Below are 21711 nucleotides of genomic sequence, written 5' to 3'. Positions count from 1 at the left end.
GTGTGTGAGTGTGTGTTAGAGAGAGGGGCCATTTTTCATTCTATATAGCTAATTGCACAGACACCAGGGTTATCAGCCAAGAGTGAACAATATATTAGGAAGCTATCAAAATGGAAGGAGCATGAAGCATGCACACACACACACACACACAGATTATGTGACAGTACAATACTCAACTCCCTCCAGTTCCTATTCTTCCCACAAAGACATTAATCACACAATTAAAATGAAAATCTATGATCTTATTTTTCTGTTTTATTTCATCATTTAGAATATCAAGTCAAGGTAACAATATTTACTTTGGCAAAATGGAAATCAAACAAAAACATTATCATCAGGATGGTTATTATTATCATTGAACTTGCTAATTTTGTTCTCTTTTCATCTAAGCTCAATGATAATTACAATCATATTGATAACTAAAAATCATGAAAGATTGTTGCAACAAAATTGTATTTTTTAGCTCTATTATCACTCATGAAAATTAGTAACAAAACAGACTTTCAAGGGATTTATTCTTTCTTTGTTTCTTCCTTCCTGTTTTTTGTTTTTAATCTCTCTATATAGTCTTAATGACACCTTATAGTATTTTTAATGACCCTGGCCACAATAACGGATCAGTATCAGTTCATCAGACCACAGTCTGCATGATTATAGTTAAATGGAGCATCACAGAAGTAAACAAAAGGAGTCTTCTTCCTTTTCCATATACACTGACTGCTCCATATGCACACATACACACACACACACACATCCACAAACTGTAACTGATCCCATTCATCCTCAGTCAATGGTCATTTATTTGTCTATGCGCTAAATCTGTCCCCAATCATTTTATCATCATTCCAGTCCTGCATTTCACGCCCATGCCTCTTTGTGTTTGCTCCCAGGTTGCTGCAAAGGCAGCTTTCTCTCTCTCTCTCTCTCTCTATCTGTGGATCATATCCGATTGATTGGGCATGACTCGGCATTTCCAGCTGCGCCTCTGCTTCCATAATCCCAGTGACAGGATAGCTAATTGATCATTGCTCAAATGCCATCAGTCTGTCCCTTTGCCCGCGTGCGTTAGAAGTTTTTTTTTGTTGTTGTTTGAAAATAGGCCAAATACCTGGTCTTTATTTAGCTCCTCTATTCACACTTTATAGGCTCATTGGAGAGACTGAATTTCTGTGTTGGTTCAGAATCCACTTAGACACCAGTCCCGTAGGATATGCACCAATGTGTTCACTCTTTTTTAGTCCGTTTGACATTAGCCTGATTCTTGACTCTGTTCTCCTTTTTCCTCCTACTTCCCTCCTTGTACCTTTTTATGTCTGTTCCTTTTTTCTACCGTGACATCTTTTCTCCACCTCTCATCTCTCCACTCAACCTTTCCCTTAGCCTGCCTTCCACTCCCACGTATCCCACCTCATGTTGCACTCTTTAACTCTCCTTCTTTCATCTATGTCTGTCCACAGTCACCCCTCTCATTTTTAAGGTCTCTACATTTCTTGCTTCAACGTGTAGCCCTTTCTGTCTACACCACACTTTCCTCCAGTTCTTCCCCTTTATCTTTTGCCTTTACTTTCTCTTTACCTTTGTCTCTACTTTGCTCTGTATGTGTTCTGGCTATGCTTGAAGGCATGGTGTTGGATTTGTAGGCGTGGATGGCGCCACGTGTGTGTCTCACATGGAAATCCCCGCTGCTGCTGCTAGTGGTGGAGATGCTGTTCGTGGAGGCGCACTGGGCTAGCATGCCATGTAGTGACTGGCTCCGTTTGCTCCAGATGACACTCAGCCGCTTGGCGTAACTATAGCAGGTTGTGGCCGCCATGTTGCCCATGTCGAACGAGGAGCTGCGTCTGTGCCGTGCAACACTTAGACCTGAGCTCTGATAGGCTGTCTCTGAGTTACATGCGCTGTCTCTGCCTCCTCGGCGGACTACAACAGACCCTCCTGTGCTGAACCTCCGATCACTGTGAGATGGGAGGACAAGGCTACAACTAGCCTGTTTCTCTATATCCCTGTTTGTGGAATGGAGTTTTGTCAATCCTGCCTCTGACTGACGTGACTGGCGTGGCAGTGTAGATGGGGACGGCTTCTTGGGGGTGTAGTACATTGGCATTCGTTCAGTCTCTGGGGTATAAGGTGGAAGTGCCTTCTGTGATCCTGCCCCTGCCTTTAGCTGCTCCAGATTCACTTTGGGCTTAGGCAGTGTTTGGGGTTTCTGAGTGGGAGATAGCTTCGATGATGACTCCGCCCCTCCTCCCACACCTCTTTGTTTTTGAGGAAGCCCATTAGGTAAGACCACCATCATTACCTCCCCACTGCTATTTCTCTGTGAAAAAACATTGGCTCCCTTCCCTGGGGCTGACGAGTCTGATCCTGAGCATCCGACCTCCCCACTAGCGCCATGATGATTGTTGTGGTTACTGCAGACCCGGTGACGCACCATAAGCGCCACGGTAAACACCAGTAGAGTAACCACGACGACTCCTCCCACCAGGATCGTCAAGGTCCCACCCAGAAAGTGGGCCTGGAGTGAACGGCAGTCTGGGTAGTTATCCTTGGTGCTGAACTGCGCACATCCAAGAACCTTTGTCGCAGCCATGGAGGTGACCGTGTCATCAAAAATGGCCAAAACGCACAGGTTATAGTCCGCCCCTGAGACCAGATTCTTCAGGAGGAAGCTGTTACTCGTAGAGGGCAAGATTCTGAAAAAGAGAAAGTAATAAAAGAGTGAATTAGTGCCAGGATGCAGCAAAAATATCAGGCAGGCAAAGAAAAGATGTCTGAAATGGGGAAGGAGGAAGACTGGAAGGTGAATAGGGGCTCAGTAGAAAGAAATTGATTTAATCAAGCAGTAACCTACAATGGAATTATGAAAAGAAAGCGTGACTGTTAATGTGTAATAATTTAGCTGCTATCAGTGAGGACTGCTTAGGAGAATAGAACACCTCAAGTGAGCTATACCAAAAGAAGAGTGATTAAGTGAATGACCTGTATTAGAGAGACATGGAGACGGAGGTAGGGAGGGGGCGGGCATAAGCCTTAGCAAAATGTTGTACTGCAACAAGAAAAAGGTAAGCCATGAATGAGCACTCAGAGGAGTGTGAATGTGTTGATGCTCTGTTTGTTCACCTTAATGCTCCACTTTCCACTTGTTTTAAATGCACGGAGCAGTGTGCCTTTGTCACACAAATGCATAACTAGAATAATGGGTATGCGCAAGTGCTGGGAAAAACACAACCCTACAATTGCACACTTCTGCCTTTGACAGCCCCCTCACCATGCCTCCCACACAGTTCTTTCTCCTTCCTTGTTCTTGCATTGCCTGGATCACTCAATTATTCTTTCTCTTCTAATTTCACCCATGCTCCCTTGCTGTGCTTATACCCTCTCTCTCAGCCTACATGACCTTTCTGCCTTGTTCATGCTCTCCAGCTCATATGCTCTAATTTCTATGTATGCCTTCCTCTCCATAACCTTGACTAATTTCCCGTCTACTAATTGTACACCAGTGCTTCATTATTGACCCCCACCCCACCCGCTTTCCATTTCCATCCTATTCTTTCTGAAACCTTTTTTCACTTCCATTTTCTTTTCTTCCTTTCTTACTCACTCTCTTTCTCTTTCTCTCACTGCCCAAGTAACTCGGCCATTGAGGGTGGATTCTATTAAGCATGGTTCAGCTGTAAATTATGAGTTACTGGCCAAGGTCATCCAGCCTATGCTCCAATATTTTTATATTTATGGATTCTCTGAGTCAGTCTGCCCTTGTTTGGTTGTTGCAGTCTACGGAACAAATGCAAGAAATATTATTAAATATATATAGGTGCTCTCTGAGTAGATGAATGTCAGCATACAGGGCAATATCAATACATTGGTCTTACTGACATCTGAATAAAAAGCTACTGACAAGTGTTTTTATTAAAGCCTGTTTGACATATGATCTGATGAGTTTCAATAATACACAAATGGTCTTAAAAGGATATGTATTGTATTTAGCGGGTATGAACCTTTTTCCTGACATCAAAATTTTCAAATGATTCAAGTGTAGTTAGTCTTAGTTATGTTTTTTTAAATAACATGAAATGGATGGTGAATGCATACTGATGAATTTTAAAAAGCTTAGATGAATTTTTAGTAGTACCACATCTTTTAAAGCTTGCTGTATGGTAGATGATATGAGGCTATGACCAGTAGTTAGCTAATCTGGAAAATCAGTATTCCATATACTATATCTGCATTTTCACCTTTCAGTACATATTAGGGAATACCCGATTTTCAACCAAGTGCAGTTTGACTCATAGGATTTTCAAGAAACTCGTTGATAGAAAAGCTGATACTTTATACTTGCAGGAAGTATGTACAGTCAGTTTATATGACAGAGGACAGTTGATGATGATGATGATGATGATATATGATATCTATATATGATGATTTTATGAACAACACTTTACAAACCCGTATGTAAGTGTTCATGTTGTTCAGTGTTAGTGCCCAAACACTTGAATAGTGTGATTAGGTCTGGGTGTCCTGAGTACGAGCATTACACAAATTTCCTTGTGTTGTTTTCCTTCCATATTATTTGTATTGTACACATGATATCCTTTAATGTGGTGCCTTAAACCTATCCTATGCTTTACTGCATTTTGTATTCAGTATTTGTATTCAGTACTTTGCGTATGTATTCAATATTTTGCATATGGTACTTTGACCCATAAGTCATACAAAATCAGATGTGATAGCCACATGCATTTTATACTGATGACCACAAAACTCATACATAAATACATACTTGAATCTACTGCATAGTGATCTGTGTATCTTTTCAATTGCTGACAGGCAGATAAAAAAAAAAAGACTGAAGAAATACACATTTACATATATTATTTAATCCAGCAGGAGCACAAAAGCAGATTGAAAAGGGGGAACGAGATAAAGACTGCTAGGACTAATTGAATTGCAAGGCAAAATTCCCTGACAAGTGAATGCATTAGAGTCTTAGCAGGAGAGCATAGCGGGGAATTGCAGTAGCTCAGTCAGCGTTAGTCATATGACCCACTCCAAATGACAGCCCAAACAGTGCACAAAGATTTGCTTTAGTTTAGTATGCTGCAGACATCGTCATAGTCCAAAACGATGATGTTCTATCTGTAAGGTGCAACAAGCCACATTCTTAAGTGGGCATGTCATTCTTGTGCAGCTGTTGTGAATGGCAGTTATATTATATCAGTAGCCTATATTAGGAAACTACAGTAAAAATGAATTGCTGTAGGTAGGTGGGGCAGTATCATGTTATCTGTACCGCTCGTAAAATAATGTTTTAATATTAATATACAGATGTAGAGATGGGTATGGGTGACAAGAGGGTGTCTTTCAGTGGTTAATCGGTGTTAACAGCAAAGGCTGACAGTTATAGTCAAGCAGATGTGCCTTAAACATACTGAATAACTTGAAAACACTGGCAGCTGACTTATGCTATATGAGCCATATTCATAGTTGGCATCAATATTTATGCAGGGAAAGAAGCACATTCCAGAAAGAAGCACATAGTTCATGCCTCCGAGGTTGCCTTTAAACACAAGCATTTGCGTTTAAATAAACAAAAAATCAGGGATAGAAAAAGTGGACTGAAGACAGAAATAACTTTTTTTTTCTTTGCTGTCAAATCTAATATGATGTAACATTAAAGTAACAGGCAGTTTGAAAAAAAAAAAATTCAATTCGATTATACAGGAATGAGAAGATGGCCATCATTGAAATAAACATATGATAGGAGTCTAGAATATATTGGTAATATATTGTTAAATGAATAATCCTAGTTGTAATTAGGCTATTACATGAATCACTGCAAATTGGTTTAATATAACAATATGGCCTCCACCCTCATCATTCGGCAGCTTATAAAACAGCACCTAATCCTGCAAATCCTGTTCTTTTTCATTTTATGTTTTTAGATCGTGCTCCAAAACACAACTATCGAAGTTAAATTATGATTTTACTTTTATATTTTGAATTGTCAAATGAATAATCTAATACCTTTTTTTTTTTGTTAATTTAATATGCTCTGCTGTAAAGAAAATGTTTGAAGGAAGAGCTGACTGAATATTCATCTTCTATGCTTACAGCTCATTTTAATTTAATTCATAATTTTATCCATAAAATATATGAATGAATAGTGTCATATTTATGTTTTTAATATTGGAATTCCATAGTTTTTAGTGCATTTACAGTTCCCAAAGCATACGTTTCAGTGTGACATATAGTGATTACATAAAACTGTCATATGGAGGCTCTGGACTTAATACTGCTGTTTAATAATTCTATAACTCTCATAATTTCTGAATAGAGGTCTGAATAACAATGTGCACAATTTCAGTATCAAATCCTCATTGCATGCACTTAAGTCAACTCCAAATATGGCCTGATAATAGTAAATATATTTTATATATATATTTTTAAAATAGATTTCTGGTACTCAAATGCACCACTCATGGCTGTGTTTTTCAGAAGAAGATCCTGACCTTTTCTTCCAGTGCCTCTCAATGTCGTGTATATATATAACTATGCAAATTTAGATTGAGTGTAGTCACAAAAACCCATCCACACAGACACAAGCACTTGCTCTTGCTGCAATAAAACAGACATGGGAGTGTCGCTGAGCTAGTGACACAGAAACAGGCAATTATGAGGCCCCTAGGGAAGAATAGAAAAGAAATAGACCAGAGCATAATGGATTAAGCAAGGTGTGGGTGCGGCTTTTTGCACTCACTCATACTTTACTCCTTAAACATCAATACGCTCCACTAGTCTAAATAGTGCCTTCATACTGTATGTCCTAGTCATCGGTCCCCTCCGTTACACTCCATGCTACAGCCATCTCTTACAGAATATAGAAAAAATACCATGAACACAGCAATGGGAGGATCAGGGACATGGCTAGTCAGTTTAGATGTGTCCAGATATGAGTGTGTGTTCTTACTCATTATTTCTCAGCATCCTCCATCAAACTCTCAGCACCACTGTTTCTGTCCCTCCATCCCTCATTATCCCTGCTTCTCTTGTACTGTCTCAGCCCTCATTTTACTTACAGTGTCTGCAGGAGCCATCTCTAATAATTCCCGCTTCCCCTCCCAGTGAAAGATGATCAGGTTGAGTGTGGGTGTCATCTCTCATTGATAATGTCTCCTAAGAGCTGTGAGATATATTGAACATTTTCTGAAAATGTCTGAGAGCAACTAGGCTGAATCTATTGCTGGAGCCTTCAGCAAGACAAATCATACCAGAATAGAGTTGTGCTTCAGCCTTAACTTTACCATCCAGCTTAGGGCAACCTGGAGGTGACAACAGGAATCAGACCAAACCACTGCAAACACATTACTACACCATTACAGGAAGTGGATGGACTGCATGAGTATGCTGTGATTGAACATAATACAGTGCAATGTTTCTGCTTTGAGGCTACAGATTCTTCAAGGTACATTTGCTGCATCTTCAATAAAACATAGGCTACATTTACATCATTATGGTCACAATAATGTGACAATAATGCCTATAAGGCAAACAGACCTGTTTTTTAGAGCTGAGTGAACACACAAATCTATTTTTAATCGGATTAGGGCCACTTATATATCTGATATTGATGAAACCAAGATACAGTAAGAACAGTCAGAACGGAACTCACACGTCACCACACATGCAAGTTGCACTGTTGGTTTCTTTCCTTCACCCACACATCTCTCAGGACAAACATGCCAATATTAACTGAGAAAAAGTAAAAGTGATACATTTGGCCTGCTTTGCCTTCTCACGCTAATAATGAACAGCTGACGTGCTGTCCTCCAACATCCAGTGCAAATCATCATTGTAATGTACTGCTTGTTTCTTTAATTACTACTGAATGCTAAATGTATTGCTGCTACAGCTATATCTAATGCTGCTACACTACCAATAGTTTACAGTTTACAGCCCATGTTCAGTGTATTTATTGTCCTGTGTATTTATTGTCATGCACATCTCTCACACTGTTGTGTATTTGCACTTTATGTAGTCTTACATACTATTATGTGTTGCACCATGGTCCTGATATATATTTCGTTCCAATGTATGCAAATTATATAGAGAAATGACAATGAAAACCCACTTGACTTGACTTGAATACCACTATATAGAGCATTTTTGTTGTTGTTATGAACAACTATATCATTTTTGTTGTTTATGAACAATTATCAAGTCTGTCACATGTGACTGACTAATTTTAAAAAAATTTATATGTGTTGGTCATTGGGAGGTTTGTTTCAAGGTCTGTTCAAGCTAGATAAGAGTCACATGCAAACAAGTAAGTGAGTCAACAAGGCTGAAAGATTGCACCTGAGCAAATGATTAGAATTGAGCAGTAAGGGTTCTAACATGAACATAGCAGTAAAGACACACTTTTACAAATAAAAGTTTTAAAGATGTAGTTTTTCTTTTCCTTTTATGGAGTTTGGTCATTTGCACAAAGTTATCAACTCTAATAAGGCAATTATAGTAATGAATAACTGTCTCATCATAGTGCTACTCAAAATGAAATTTCACATTTAAAATTATGAAATATATATAATATTTATAAATATAAAATATGCATCAGGAATGTGTTAGCTGAAGTAAAAGCACATCCTGTACTTGGCTGTAATTGTAAAACTTGGTGGGTTTTACTCACCGGTACACCAGAGTTTCGTCTGCAGTGCAGTTGTACTGTATCTGGTACATCCAAACCAAGTAAGCACCTGAAAGTCTGCCTATATCCCACCGAACCTGTGCTGAGGTGGAGGTCACCCCCTGTACCTCCACAAACTGGTCCTCTCCTCCTTCACTCCCTCCGTCCTCTGCCTCTACTTCTTCTCTACCTTCCTGTGGGTCTGTGTTAGTGTCCTGGCTGGGGGTCTGCCCATTGGATGTTTTTCCTCTGGTAATATCTGATGACCCTGGGTCACGGGCTAAAGACACTGTCCCATTCCCTCGGTGAGGAAGAGGGATGACCTTAAGATCGATAATCGCAGTGGCCTCACCTGCAGCATTGATTGCAATACAGGTGTATGCGCCATCATCACGGGCCACAGTCACCAGGAATTCAAGGGTCCCATTCCGGAATGAGGTGGTACGACTAGAGTTAGCAATAATCCGATCATCAGGTGAGACCCAGTGCACTACTGGTTCAGGGTCTCCAATAGCTCGGCATTTGAGTGTTGCCTTTTGGCCCTCTAAGACCCAGAGTTTGTGTGTATGACGAGTGATAAGCGGGGGCTCACAGGTAAATTCCTCCTCAGGTATTGACCAAAAGTAGCGTCCTGCCAGGTGGATCGGAGTAGCGCAAGTCTCCATATCATCGCTCCGAATCAATCTCCGTAACCAAAGCAACTCACAGTTACAGTGCAAAGGGTTTCCCCCAAAGTTCAAACTGATTACTGAATTGTAGGGTGTAGGGCTGATCACTCCTGTCTGGGACCTGGCAAACAGGGGATCAGGTGGTAGAGTCTGAAGGCGATTGGAAGTCATGTCTAACCGAGCCAGTTTGTAGAGCTCACCAAAGGAACCTTCTTCAATCTGGTCAATGAGATTGTGGTCGAGATTGAGCGTATGTAAGCTGGCCATGTTCTGGATGGCTTCCCATGGTGCTTTGCGCAGATTATTGTAAGACAGGTCCAGGTCTTCCAGTGTGAGGAGAAAATCATCAAAGGCATCAGAGGAAATGTTGATAAGTTGGTTGTTGTTTAGAATGAGGTGCTGCAGGTTCAGCATACCCGCTAGGTCTCTCGGACCAAGTGCCGTCAGTCGATTTCCATCCAAGTGCAAAGAGCGGAGACTTTCAAGGTCTGCAAATGCCATTGGTTTGATGTAGCTGATGGTGTTTCGTGACAGTGTTAAATCCACCAATCCGGTCATGTTGACAAAGTCCGTGCCACCCACTTCTCTAATGAAGTTGTCAGCAAGGCGGAGCTCGACAGTCCTGCGGTCAATGTTTGGTGGAACGAAGAGGAGGCCTTTGTCCGCACAGAGTGTGCTCAGAGACTCTGAAAGGTTCCGGCACACACAGTGAAATGGGCATGAAGAAACTACGCCCCACGTTTCCCCTGCCAGTGCTCCAGGAATCCGTCCAATCAAAGCAGGTAGCAAGCAGGCACATGTGACCAGTGTCAGCCAATGGAGTGAGGGTAGATGTGGGCTTGGGGATGGTATGGACTGGGCAAGAAAACCACAGATGTATTTTGGACAAAGAGGTGTATCTGATGGTAGGAGTTTGGGTGAAGGCTTAAGGATGGATGAGTAAGAATGGGTTGATGGATGAAAGGGGAGAGAGGAGGAGGGTGTTTTACTTGAATGGTGATGTAAAATGAGGGATGGGTGTGATTTTTCAGATTGAGGGGGTGGGGAGGCTTGCATGGTAGAAGGGGGGTTAATCCACAGACCTAGAGAAAGAGAGAAAGAAAACTATTTATCCACCATATCCTAGATTTTCGTCCTTATGTAACATAAGCTACTAGAAATGGCAGTCTTTATCTTTTTTCCTAGAAATCTAATACAGTATGTGTGATCATGCATGTTTATCATTTGTTTCACACTGCATACAATCCTTCCTGCAGTGCAGAAAAATACTTATATACATTAAGTTCTCAATATGTGGTTTATAGTGTGTGAAATTCCTGCATAGCACAAAGTCATCAGTAACTATATTTGGAACATGAACCCCTTCTGAAATATACACATAATGTTGGTGGCAAAAGTGACTTAACCACAACCCAGGCAACCAGACAGACAACTCAGCCTGCCCCTGCAGTGCCTTATCCTCTCTCCACCACTGAGGTATCATAACTGTAGCACAGATCCATACCCCTAAATATCTCTATGCAGTTGTATAAACCCTACCTGACAACTGGGAGAATCTTCCCATGAAATATTTTCACTGAGCTTATCTTTGTGCCGTGTAAGGATTTGAAAATGTGACCTTATGGCTATGGATATGAACTGCAGTTCTTTACTGTTTATGCCTACAGAAAGACTTTGAATCTGTAAATTAAGACTAAGAAGATTATGGCATGGTTATACTGTTCTTTCTAATATAGGTTTGCTGCTCACAGCCAAAACGCATAATACAGTTTACCTGAAACAATTTCAGACTGAATCCTCTGTAATGTGAGCTGAGTCATGGAGCCAATATCCTTCCAAGATGAAAGAGGCGACTTACTTTAGGTGTGAAAAGTATGTTAACCATTGTGTGCTGCTTTAACACATCTAGCTAATTCTGTCATTCAGTATCACTTAATGCTTAGTGTGTGTAATCAGCTAGGAGCTGCTAAGAAAGCAGCAAACAAAAAGAAAGTGTTTGCCAGAAGCTCTCACTATACATAATGCAGTGCTACAGCTTTGCAATAAAAAAACTGATAATATTATATTGTTATTATAGGTAATACGTATTAATAGCCCATAGATTTCAGCTTAATAGACTGGATGTTTCCACCAGCATAGCAAGACTCATTAATAAGCCTATCGCCATATAAGATAAGATATTACTATAAGTGAGTAAGCATTAATAGGCAAGGTTAGAGAGAAGGAAAAGGAAACAAATATAAGCTGACCATAGATCCCCACACCCAGGTATTTACTCTGTTTGAACCTCTCTATTTGTGTTATGCTTAATTTTGCACTGATACTGTGCCCTCCCAAGACTTTCCTCTCCTCTTCTATCTAATCTCTTTCACTCTATCATTGAATTGTTCTGTACAATACACTGCTTATCACACATAGCCTCTTCCTTCCATCTGCCCTTGGGGGAACATGTGAAGCAATTTAACATTGCTTAAGACAACAAAGCCCTCCCTCCTCTCCTCTTTCTCTCTTTTCTCTGCTCCCTCACTCCCCTTTGTCTCTTTCATATTCTCTCTCTCTCTCTCTCTCTCTCTCTCTCTCTCCTCTTTCACTTTCTCTCGGCCTTTCTATCTGAAGCTATAAGTCACCTGAGAAGTGAACAGCTAAAGCAACTTTTGTCCTCTTCTTCCTTGGTCTATCGATCCGCACTGCCAGAATAAAAAAGCATGCCTCTTTTCACATCCTCATTTCTTTTCCTCCTCCTCTGTCCTTTTCCTTAGTCATGTTCCCCATTTTTGTATTTTTTTGGATGTTAGGCATGAACCAGAGGGAAATAAAGTGTGGTAGTCCCACTGTAATTAATAATATTATGCATTATTTAGACTGGGAATATCTAGCAGGCGCATAAAGCGTGCTCAGTGTGTTTGCTTTTACGTATGCTTTTGAGGAGTGTGTGTGTGTGTGTATGTGCATTTTAAGCCAAGTTTTTAATGTAGTGTCCTGCCAGGCAGTCAGACTCAGTACATCTTTCTGCACTTAGCAATCCCCAGGCCGGTATTTGCCACCATACACTTCCTTCTGTGTTGGAAATCACTGCACTCAGTGTAGGACTGCACTTAGCATCCCTTGCAACTGTACTCAAGCACAACCCCATGCCAACACACACACACACACACACACACACACACGCAAACAAAACTATCCTTCAGCTCCAGGCTCACAGTGTCCTCCAGCATAGCCAGTCGCAACACCATGTGACAGAAAGCTGTTTTGTGCAGTTCCACAGTGGGAAGAATATACTTGTATGACCTCTGTAGACTCGTATAAACTGCAGTGATTTTGTGTACATGCTGTAGGGAACAAAAGAGACTCCTGGGTAAAGGGGAATACTGTGATGGAAAGTAAACGAGCAGTGCAAAACCAGTTGCTGCTTTTCAATTACAGTGCTATTTTACCCGCAATTTCTGCAATGCCCTGTGACTACTATTGGCTAGACGTCTCCTGTGCATTAAATCCTGCTCACAAACGTACACACAGCTTTAATCTTTCTCTCAGATGTTTGGCTAAAAAGATGAAGAACCAAAAAAGGGAATCGCGATCAGGAGATGTTGTGTAAGTGCCCTGACACATCGAGCAGTCTGTCAGTCATTGAAAGATGTCGAGTGAAGTTTGTGTGGTGTGTCATACACTGTTAGCACTAGTTGGACCTTGTCAGTGCCAATTTAACTGATACTTATGTTGATTCGGTCAGTGGGGAAATGATTTTTCTGATTGGCTTATGAGCCGAGTGAATCTGTGAAGGAGAATTGGCCAGAGCAAGCAAACAACTCATATCTCATTTCTCAATCTCTGCTCAACTTCTGTAGCAGGCTATATTTATAGAATAAAATGGCTAAACTGACAGAGCAAAGCAGTTAAACAGATTGTAAATAGTGAGTAAAACAGTGTGCTACTACAGATATTAGGTGGCATATAGAACATTCCACAATCATAAGTTTATTTTTTTTGAATATGTGTGTATGAGTGCTCACATATACACACAAGGTGACATATTAAAGGAAAAAATCAACACCCCTCTCTCTCTCTCTCTCTCTCTCTCTCTCTCTCTGTCTCTTTCTCTCTCTCTTATGCTTTGGGAGACATTATGCTGGTTTGGTTTGGGTCCTCTCGTTTGCTTAGAGGGAAAAGTGTCTGCAAATCTTTTTTTTTTTTCTTTATCCTGATGAAATGGTGAAGCAATTCTATTCTGATGGGAATGGTCTCTTCCCGATTGTGACTGTGTCCTCCATCCACAGGGTACGAGGGCTGACTGAATGGTTTGATCAGGACGAAAATGATGTAAATTATATGCTACAGCCTTCAGTCACCAAATTTCTCCCTACTGAACACCTATTTCAGATTTTGGACCAATGTTTTTGAAAGCGCTCTCCACCATCATCAACAGAACAATTTAGGGAATATCTTTTGGAAGAATGATGTTCATCCCTCCAGTATAGTTCCAGACACATGTAGAATATGTGCCAAAATGTATTGAAGCTGTTGAAGTGCCTTGTGATGGCCTAATATAGTACTATCACCCTTTCTTTTGGTTTTTCCTTTTGTTTGTCATCCATCTGTATTTATCTTTGGGAGTATGTAAGTCTTGCGGATATCTGCATTTAGATTGCATGTATATATGCAAAAGAATCACTGTCAAAACATGACTGTGTAACCAAAGGAAAACCAAAGTGAGGAAGGTAATATAAAAAGTGGGATGGTAATAACAACTATGCATGTAGAATCTTAATGTACATTTTTTTGGATTTTGTCCTTTTGCTGTAAAAAGGGTCTGATTATCAAGCTGGTCTTTTTCCTGATATCGGCATCTAGGGTGTCTCAGTGCTACTGTATGGGGTTAAAGGTCAATAGTACTTAAACGGTCATCCAGAATGTTCTCTTTAAACCCCATATGCAGCTGAGACACTTCTCTTGACATTTGAGACATTACCAAGAGCAGAAAACTGGCCTTTTTCTTGCACTGTCCTCCTTTTTAAAGTTGCCCTGATTAGGGATTGTTCTACTCAGACCTCATTAGGTAAAAGTAACCCAGCCACCTTTCGGCAAGTTTGCAATGCTTCACTGCACACACCAGATCACTGGCCTTAGAACAAACTGAAACCTTTCTGCAAAACTTTATGCACATCATTATTCCAGAAAATTTTGTTTTTTTTTTTTTTGTCATAAGGTTACATTTACATTTATTCATTTGGTAGACACTTTTGTCAAAAGTGATTAACAAGTGAGGCAGGATTTAAAGCATGCACAGAGCTCTTAAAGGAGTGGACAGTGATGCAAATGCTGCAAGTTTCTAAAATATAATTGACTGTAACCATGAACCAGACAGTTATAGGAAGAATAGAGGGCTGGACTAAGTGCTAGTTCTTAAGAGTGTTATAAGCACTAGTGAAATTGTAAATTATACACTCTTTCGAGCAAGCATAATTTGCAGCAAGGTGCCGAGTAATACATGTAACCACGAGCAGCACGGGTCATCAATCACCTCAACAATTCAGTCACCTCCGATTACTCTTTAATACTTTTTTACTTCCTCTCATATTTAATTGTACCTAGAAATTCTTCATCCGTGAGAAGGAAAATTGAAATGATGAAAGGTCAGGTCAAGTACATTCAAATGATTAGTTAAGAAGCCACTTACAGTACTTACTCAGGCAAGACTTTTTTCTGCCCATCTAAAAACCCAACTCCTTTATCATTATTATAATTTTTACCTAACTCTAAGTTTCTGCTATTATGTCAGGTCAGCTTTGCCCCTTACAGAAAAGTCACATGATCTGCACATGTGAATTATCACATGATTTGTATGTGGTTTAAAGATTTCTCCCATGTTGTGTTTTTTTTTTCAAATGTAGTGGACATTTCAAATGTAGTACATGTGGATTCATTTTCACATAGAATTTTTACACGATGCATGGTTTCGTTTCATCTGATTGTCTTTCCCATGAATAATTCTTTTTCTCATATGATCACATATTGTTCACATCATGCCATGTGTGCTATTTCAGGATGCACTGCACCTTCACATGGTTTTCACATGATCACATATCATTTACTTAATCGCATCTGAAAAACCTATGATCACATGTGAAATGTGTTATTTTTCCATATGGGTGGATCTCAATAGTACTATGGCCATGTGGATTTCCTAAAGGTCATGCATAATTAATCACAAGAATGCATCAGCTGAACTATCCTCGGTTCTATTTTTACACATCTCACTCTATTGCATCTCACTTTCAACTTCTCCATCTCTCTTTTTTTACACACACTTTGCTGCTGCGGATAAAACTCTGACACCTGTCATCCATCAGTACCTTTGTGATTTCATGAGAGAAAGATGGATGGAGAGGAGCCGATTAATTAAAGGCACAGGAAGAAGAAGGAAGTGTATAAGGAAATAACACGCAGGGAAAGAAAAAGGACAAATAATGAGAAATGAGAAGGAGAGACAGACAGCAAGAGATGACTCATGAACATAACACCAAAAAAGCAAAAAATAGCAGATCATGAGCGTTTGTTTTTGAGCCAAAGGGGACAGAATAAAAAGAACTAGAGTGTGAATAAGAACTAGAGTGTGAATGTTTTCATATTTGGTAAATCGCACACACAGACAGACACAGAGAGAGAGAGAGAGAGAGAGAGAGAGTGGGGGGGGGGGGGGACTTCAGGATTGTGAGACATATTAAACACAAACAGACAATTCTAATTTAGTCTTAACCCAACACTAACCATCTCTGTGCCAGCTATACACACTCACTAGAGCTGTCTTTTCTGATATTCTCCTGTTTCTCATGATCATCTCAAGACTTCAGAAAAATTGCCAGAATAGTACGCCAGTAAAGGAAAAAGTGCATGCTGAAGTGTCATTCAGCTTTTCCTTTCTTTCTTTTTCTTTCTTTTTTTTTTTTGTTTTGTTTTGCCTGGTCCCTCTTTGATGTGAGCTGTGATCCAGCAGAATAATTATAATCGCACCTGAAGATTTGAACTGATTTTACGCTTCCACGAATCAAAGTCATCCAGCCATGCAATACTTATCCACTCTAATATGCACCATAAACTCTAATTAGCCAGTGCAATTAGGGCTAAAGGCAACAAAAAAGAGCAATAAAAGCTTTTCCTGTGCACTTAATGTGACATGAAATCAGGATTATACGACAATGCAGACTGTATTATGAGCAGTAATTGGTGTAATTTAGTCTACAACACACACACACACACACACACACAAACACACATGCACACACACAGAGAAAAAGAGAGAGAGTACACTTGAAATAAGCACTATTCAAATAGCCAATAATAAAGCGGCTGGAATCCACACAGCCATAAATGCTTCATTTGATTGGTTAGTGGTGTGCAAAGATGCTGGACATATGTACATATATTACAATTTGCTGTGGGTGAAGAGAAATAGGCCAGTCAGAGGAAAGCACTGCACTTACAGTGTACAGCTAAAGACCTGTGAGTTTTGCTTTGTTGCGTTTATGTGAAAGGAAGCTGCTCAAGACTCTACACATTGTGATAAATGAGTCCACACTTTACATGTATTTAGGTCCCAAACCTCCATTTGTTACTTACACACAGTCCCACAAGTCCTCATTCTCCTTTTGTTCAAGTTGAAGGAACTGCACACACACACACACACACACACACACACATACATGCACTGTGATTAATCCTAAGCAGACATAAACACTGTCACCAACAAGCCTGGTGTCTTGCCAATGGTCGATGCTAGTAAGTGACACAGCTGATTGAATCTTCTAACTGATAGTGTGTGTGTGTGTGTGTGTGTGTGTGCGCTCCCTTTCTGTATAAAGGGCAAAATATGTAGATCAGTAATTTCTATAGATGTCATACATGAAAGTGGCCTTCAGGAGAACTTTCCATTTTGTGATCAATGATTGCCAAAGCTGTTAAATTACAGCATTAGCAACCTCTCACTCTCAAATACACACTCAAACACACTCTCACATACACACTGAGGTTGTCAAAATCACTTTAAAAATGCATTCAATCTTTGATGACTTACAAGATGTAATATTTGAATGTATTCAAATGTTAATGAATATACATAGTGCTACTGCTAATGATAATGAACATTAGCAGTAACACTACACTGCATTATATCACGTATATCACAGAGGGTGAAAATTGGTCTCGTACTTAAGCAAAGAAAATCACAAAATGATTATTTCATTTTGTTGTAAATCTATTTCATTTTGTCAGAAACAGTCTAATATTTTAGATTAGTTTGATTTATTTGCTCACAGTCTTGTTTTCTTGGGCTGAATTTTTAGCTATATTTTGCAACCTGAAATACCAAGTAGCTTCCTTAGTCACTATATATGCTCCCTATCTAGGGTGTAACATAATACAGGTGTAACAGAATATGAATACATTATACTGATTCAGATAATGCTTCCCAAACAAATACGAATCCAGTTACAAAAAACAGGCAGAATATTCATGGCTATCTTTTTTTCCATTATGTTCAGGGAAACAGCTTAACAGTGGTGTGCATTTCTGATTTGCAGAATCATTAGCTCACAGAACTTAAAAAAAGTGCGACTGCCTTACTGCAAAATAAAACCATATTTCTCTGTACAAACAAATGAAATATGCTTTCATATATTGAGTCGTGGATCCATATAGCTCACACGGAGCGCGCCCTGTGCACAGACCTGCATATCTCTGCAGGGCTCTCCAAAAACATAATCATTTAGTTAATTTTAAAAGTCTTGCAGCATTCATTGTGCATGCTTTTCATCATTCTTAAATGATCTTTAGCTTTGAAACATAGTTAGCTTGCTTACTCAGTCACATTAGGCAGAAGATAGAAAGCTTTCCAGAAAGTTCCACAGGGCATCTGGTTCCGGAGTTGATTAAAGTTATGTTCTGCAAATTGTCATTTCTTGTTATAATTTGTTCATGAAAAATGACTTCTCTTTTGCAGCAGCTACAATTTTTCAGTATTTTCCAGTGTTTCTAGGGCATAATGGTCAGGTTACGATGAAAAACAAACAAACAAATAAACACAGATAATGGCATTACACTCCTAGTACCTATGCAGATGCCTAATAAAGCACCATTTGAGATTCAGGCACAGAAAAACCAGAGACTCTAATAAGTAAAGTGTTGGATATGAACAAAGACCTTGCTCATTTTTTAGAAATCATTACAAATAATATTATCTTTAGGACACATAAATAACTTAATGAAACTAAAGATCAATGTAACTAATGCATGCAATTATTCCGCCCCATCTTCTGACATCAGTGCTTATTCAGAAACTTGTTGCAGGTAAGTTTAAGTGATAGAATGTAAAACTTTAGATATTAAATGTTTTAGTGTGGACTTTCTGCCTATGAATACATAAATCATGACAATTTGAACAGTATGAGAACAGTAAACTGTGCTCTGCCAGGTCTAACACACACACATTCACACGCACACGCATGCATGCACACACACAGCCAGGGAGAAGGAGTGTAGGGACAGTATTTATGCTGTATGAGCTCGGTGGGACAGCATCCAGGATGCTTAATGATGTGAAGCATTTGGCACCGTCGTGCAGGTCTGTAATAAATGCTGATTTTGGTGTCACACTTTCCCCCATCTCTCCAGCTCTCTCTGTTTCTGTCTGTGTGTATTTTCACATAGCCGTCTGGCCCCTCTCATCACAGCCTTCTGTTCATGCACTGCTACATGCTAACTGCTAATTAACCCACATTCAGGCCAGGGGGAGGGGAGAGGTGGCAGAGCAGATATAGCCGATCACTGCATGCCTTGTTAGGCACAGATAGACTAGATGAAAGAGGAAAGCCAGTGGAGAGGAGGAGAGGAAGAATCACAGGATCGTTCTTTTTGAGCGTGGGAGCTAATGGGAGTGGTGAGAAAGATGAGCTCGTTGGGGAAAAGGGGTGAGGGACATAAACGGATTCTTCTTCCCTAAGGGGACAGTCTGAGTGAGGGAGAGAAAGAGAGTCGTGTAGGCGGTTAAAAACACAGGGTGATGGCATTGATGTTGGCATGGCAACAGTGGGCACACTTACCAGCCCTAGTGCCACCTCCTCCCCTCATCTTTCTTTAGAGACACAGAGAGAGAGAGAGAGAGAAAGAGAGAGAGAGAGAGGATGACAGAGAAAGAATCCTGCTGTGTGAAGTGTCCTTTTGGTATGAATATGCATGGAGCAGATCGTGCTCTAGGACAAGAGGAGATGAAGCCCTTCAGCCTGGCGTGTGTGTGTGGTGTGTGTGTGTGTGTGTGTGTGTGTGGATAACTGATAAATCTGCTAATGTCAGGGATTTTTTTTTTTTTCATTTTTATATAATCACTCCTATAATGCTGGCATAGATCCTGCTGCGTGATTATAATAGAGCGAAAATGAGAGAAGTAGTGAGAGGTGGAACATGAACTGGCCCCCAAAAAATGAATGAAGCATAATCTAAAAATTAGTATTTCTGCAAAGTCACATCTGTTTTTAATTTGACTGGTGTTTGTGCAGTTAAACCATCTGCACAAATCAAGCCATGCATGCAGTGGCATCTGTGCACACTAACACATGAGCAGCCAACTAGATCTGATTAAAAAGATGTCGAAATTACCAGCTATTTTGTTTCATTCCATATGGATAAGGCCATAACCATAGCTACAAAAAGTAACCTGAGTGTCAACTAACCCTTGAAGGTCAGTTTTCCTGACTGGCAGAATCTTGGCCGGTTGCAGTCTCATGGCTGGCTACAGTATCTTGTATCTCCAACTTTGGAAAACCATGACAACAGTGAGCCTTTGGAATGGTCACTATAGCACCTTTAAGAGTGGCATACTGACTTGTAATAGTGGAAGCTCAATAGCCAAGGCATTGGCCTTCTGCTCAGAAGGTTGTTGGTTCAAATCCCAATACCACCAAGCCATGACCTCTCTTAACCCTCACCTGTGTAAATGTAAACTGAAATGCACTATCATATCTGTAAGTCCCTCTGCATCAGCGTTGCTCCTACACATGAATAACAAAAACAACAAGGGTCTGTGTTTGGCTATCAATCTTGATCTCTTCCTCTAAAAGTCAGAAATTCCCGGCGACATTAAGCAACAAAATTTGCGCAAACAAACAATAGGACAAAATCTCCCAATAAGAATAAAATCCATTTGTAATACACCATTTCTGTTTTTGCTTGCATTTCTGCAAGATATAACTGAATACGAACACATTATTCGGATTGAACAGATATGAATATGAGGCACTTTTTTCTTTTTTTCAGAACTTTTATCAGGTTCACCGGGTATCTGGTTGAGACTAAAGGTTTGCATTAGAGCTGGAATCCTGTGGAATGCATTTGTTCGCATTTGTTTTATTTCAGATATGAAGCTCACAGGACAAACAAAGATGTTGCATGTATTTGCTAACATTTCTACGCCTGTTTTTTTTCCCCCCAGTGTTTTCCATAATGCTAGGGTTCATATTTTATATTTTCTGGTTTAAGCCACACCTACTTAATACAGATATGAATATTTGGAGCCCTCAACATATACAGATAGAGATACAGACAGTGGCATGGCATTCGACTAATTAAGTTTTTGCGTACATGTGAGTGTCCCTTTACACTAAACCCAAACCCTCACAACAAAAAACACATGTTCCGATGTTGTGTTTCTGCACTTTGTCTTGCACGCGCACTGACATCTTCACACTTTGTGTATGTACAAATACTGTATGTGTACTTTGTGTAATTTAGTGCATTTATTCTGTGGATAATAAATGCCTTCCATCCATCCATCCATCCATCTAGCTAGCTATCTGTCTATCCCCTGAAAGCTATAAGCCTCACTAGCAAATTTTACAAATGAATTCTGAGACAGCAGAAAAGCTCAAATTCATGTTTGCACACTATTCCTTTCAAATGTTTCACATATTACATCTAAATCTGGAAGTGAGCAGCATAGCAACAGCAATGCATCATCCACAGCATCACAGGATAGCTATGATGATTAAGCAAAACCTATGAAATGAATAAAAATATCTTAAGCAATAGCTAAAATGCTCATAATTTGGCTCCCTCCAGGTAACAGTATATTTATTAGGCTTATTGCTTAATGTTAGTGTGAAATTCTAAAACGGTACCTTCGTTGTCTGTGTCAGTCGCAGGACTCAATCAGCTCATGTCTGAAGTCATGAGTGTGTTTCCAGGCCTTTGTGTAGGTGTGTATATGTGTGTGATCAAGCCCATATCCATGTCCAGGTGTGTATCCTCTGTTCTGGCCCAGAGTGTCTGTCCTCTCCACATACACACACACCAGGATTTAGACAGCGTTAGGCCTGC

General features: G+C 40.0%; 2 protein-coding genes across 3 annotated transcripts in view; one reads left to right on the top strand and one right to left on the bottom strand.

The window, feature by feature from the left end:
* Window positions 1–21711, top strand: part of pcxb (pyruvate carboxylase b) — a 202602-nt gene that overhangs the window by 121984 nt on the left and 58907 nt on the right. The gene's annotated exons all lie outside the window — the stretch shown is intronic.
* The window catches only part of LOC113540157 (leucine-rich repeat and fibronectin type-III domain-containing protein 4), a 23441-nt gene continuing 1967 nt past the window's right edge, over window positions 238–21711 (bottom strand). Inside the window, exons 2-4 of the mRNA XM_026936436.3 lie at window positions 21513–21711; window positions 8687–10433; window positions 238–2693 (exon numbers count right to left, since the gene is read on the bottom strand). The exon at window positions 21513–21711 is cut by the window's right edge and continues 410 nt beyond it. Coding sequence (XP_026792237.2) covers window positions 1517–2693; window positions 8687–10407 — 2898 coding nt within the window. The 5' untranslated portion in view covers window positions 10408–10433; window positions 21513–21711 and the 3' untranslated portion in view covers window positions 238–1516. The remainder of the gene's footprint in view (window positions 2694–8686; window positions 10434–21512) is intronic.

The sequence above is a fragment of the Pangasianodon hypophthalmus genome, chromosome 4 (assembly GCF_027358585.1).
Source record: "Pangasianodon hypophthalmus isolate fPanHyp1 chromosome 4, fPanHyp1.pri, whole genome shotgun sequence".
Classification (NCBI taxonomy): Eukaryota; Metazoa; Chordata; class Actinopteri; order Siluriformes; family Pangasiidae; genus Pangasianodon; species Pangasianodon hypophthalmus.
Note: the sequence above shows the minus strand (reverse complement) of the source record. Positions and strands in the feature narration are given on the sequence as shown.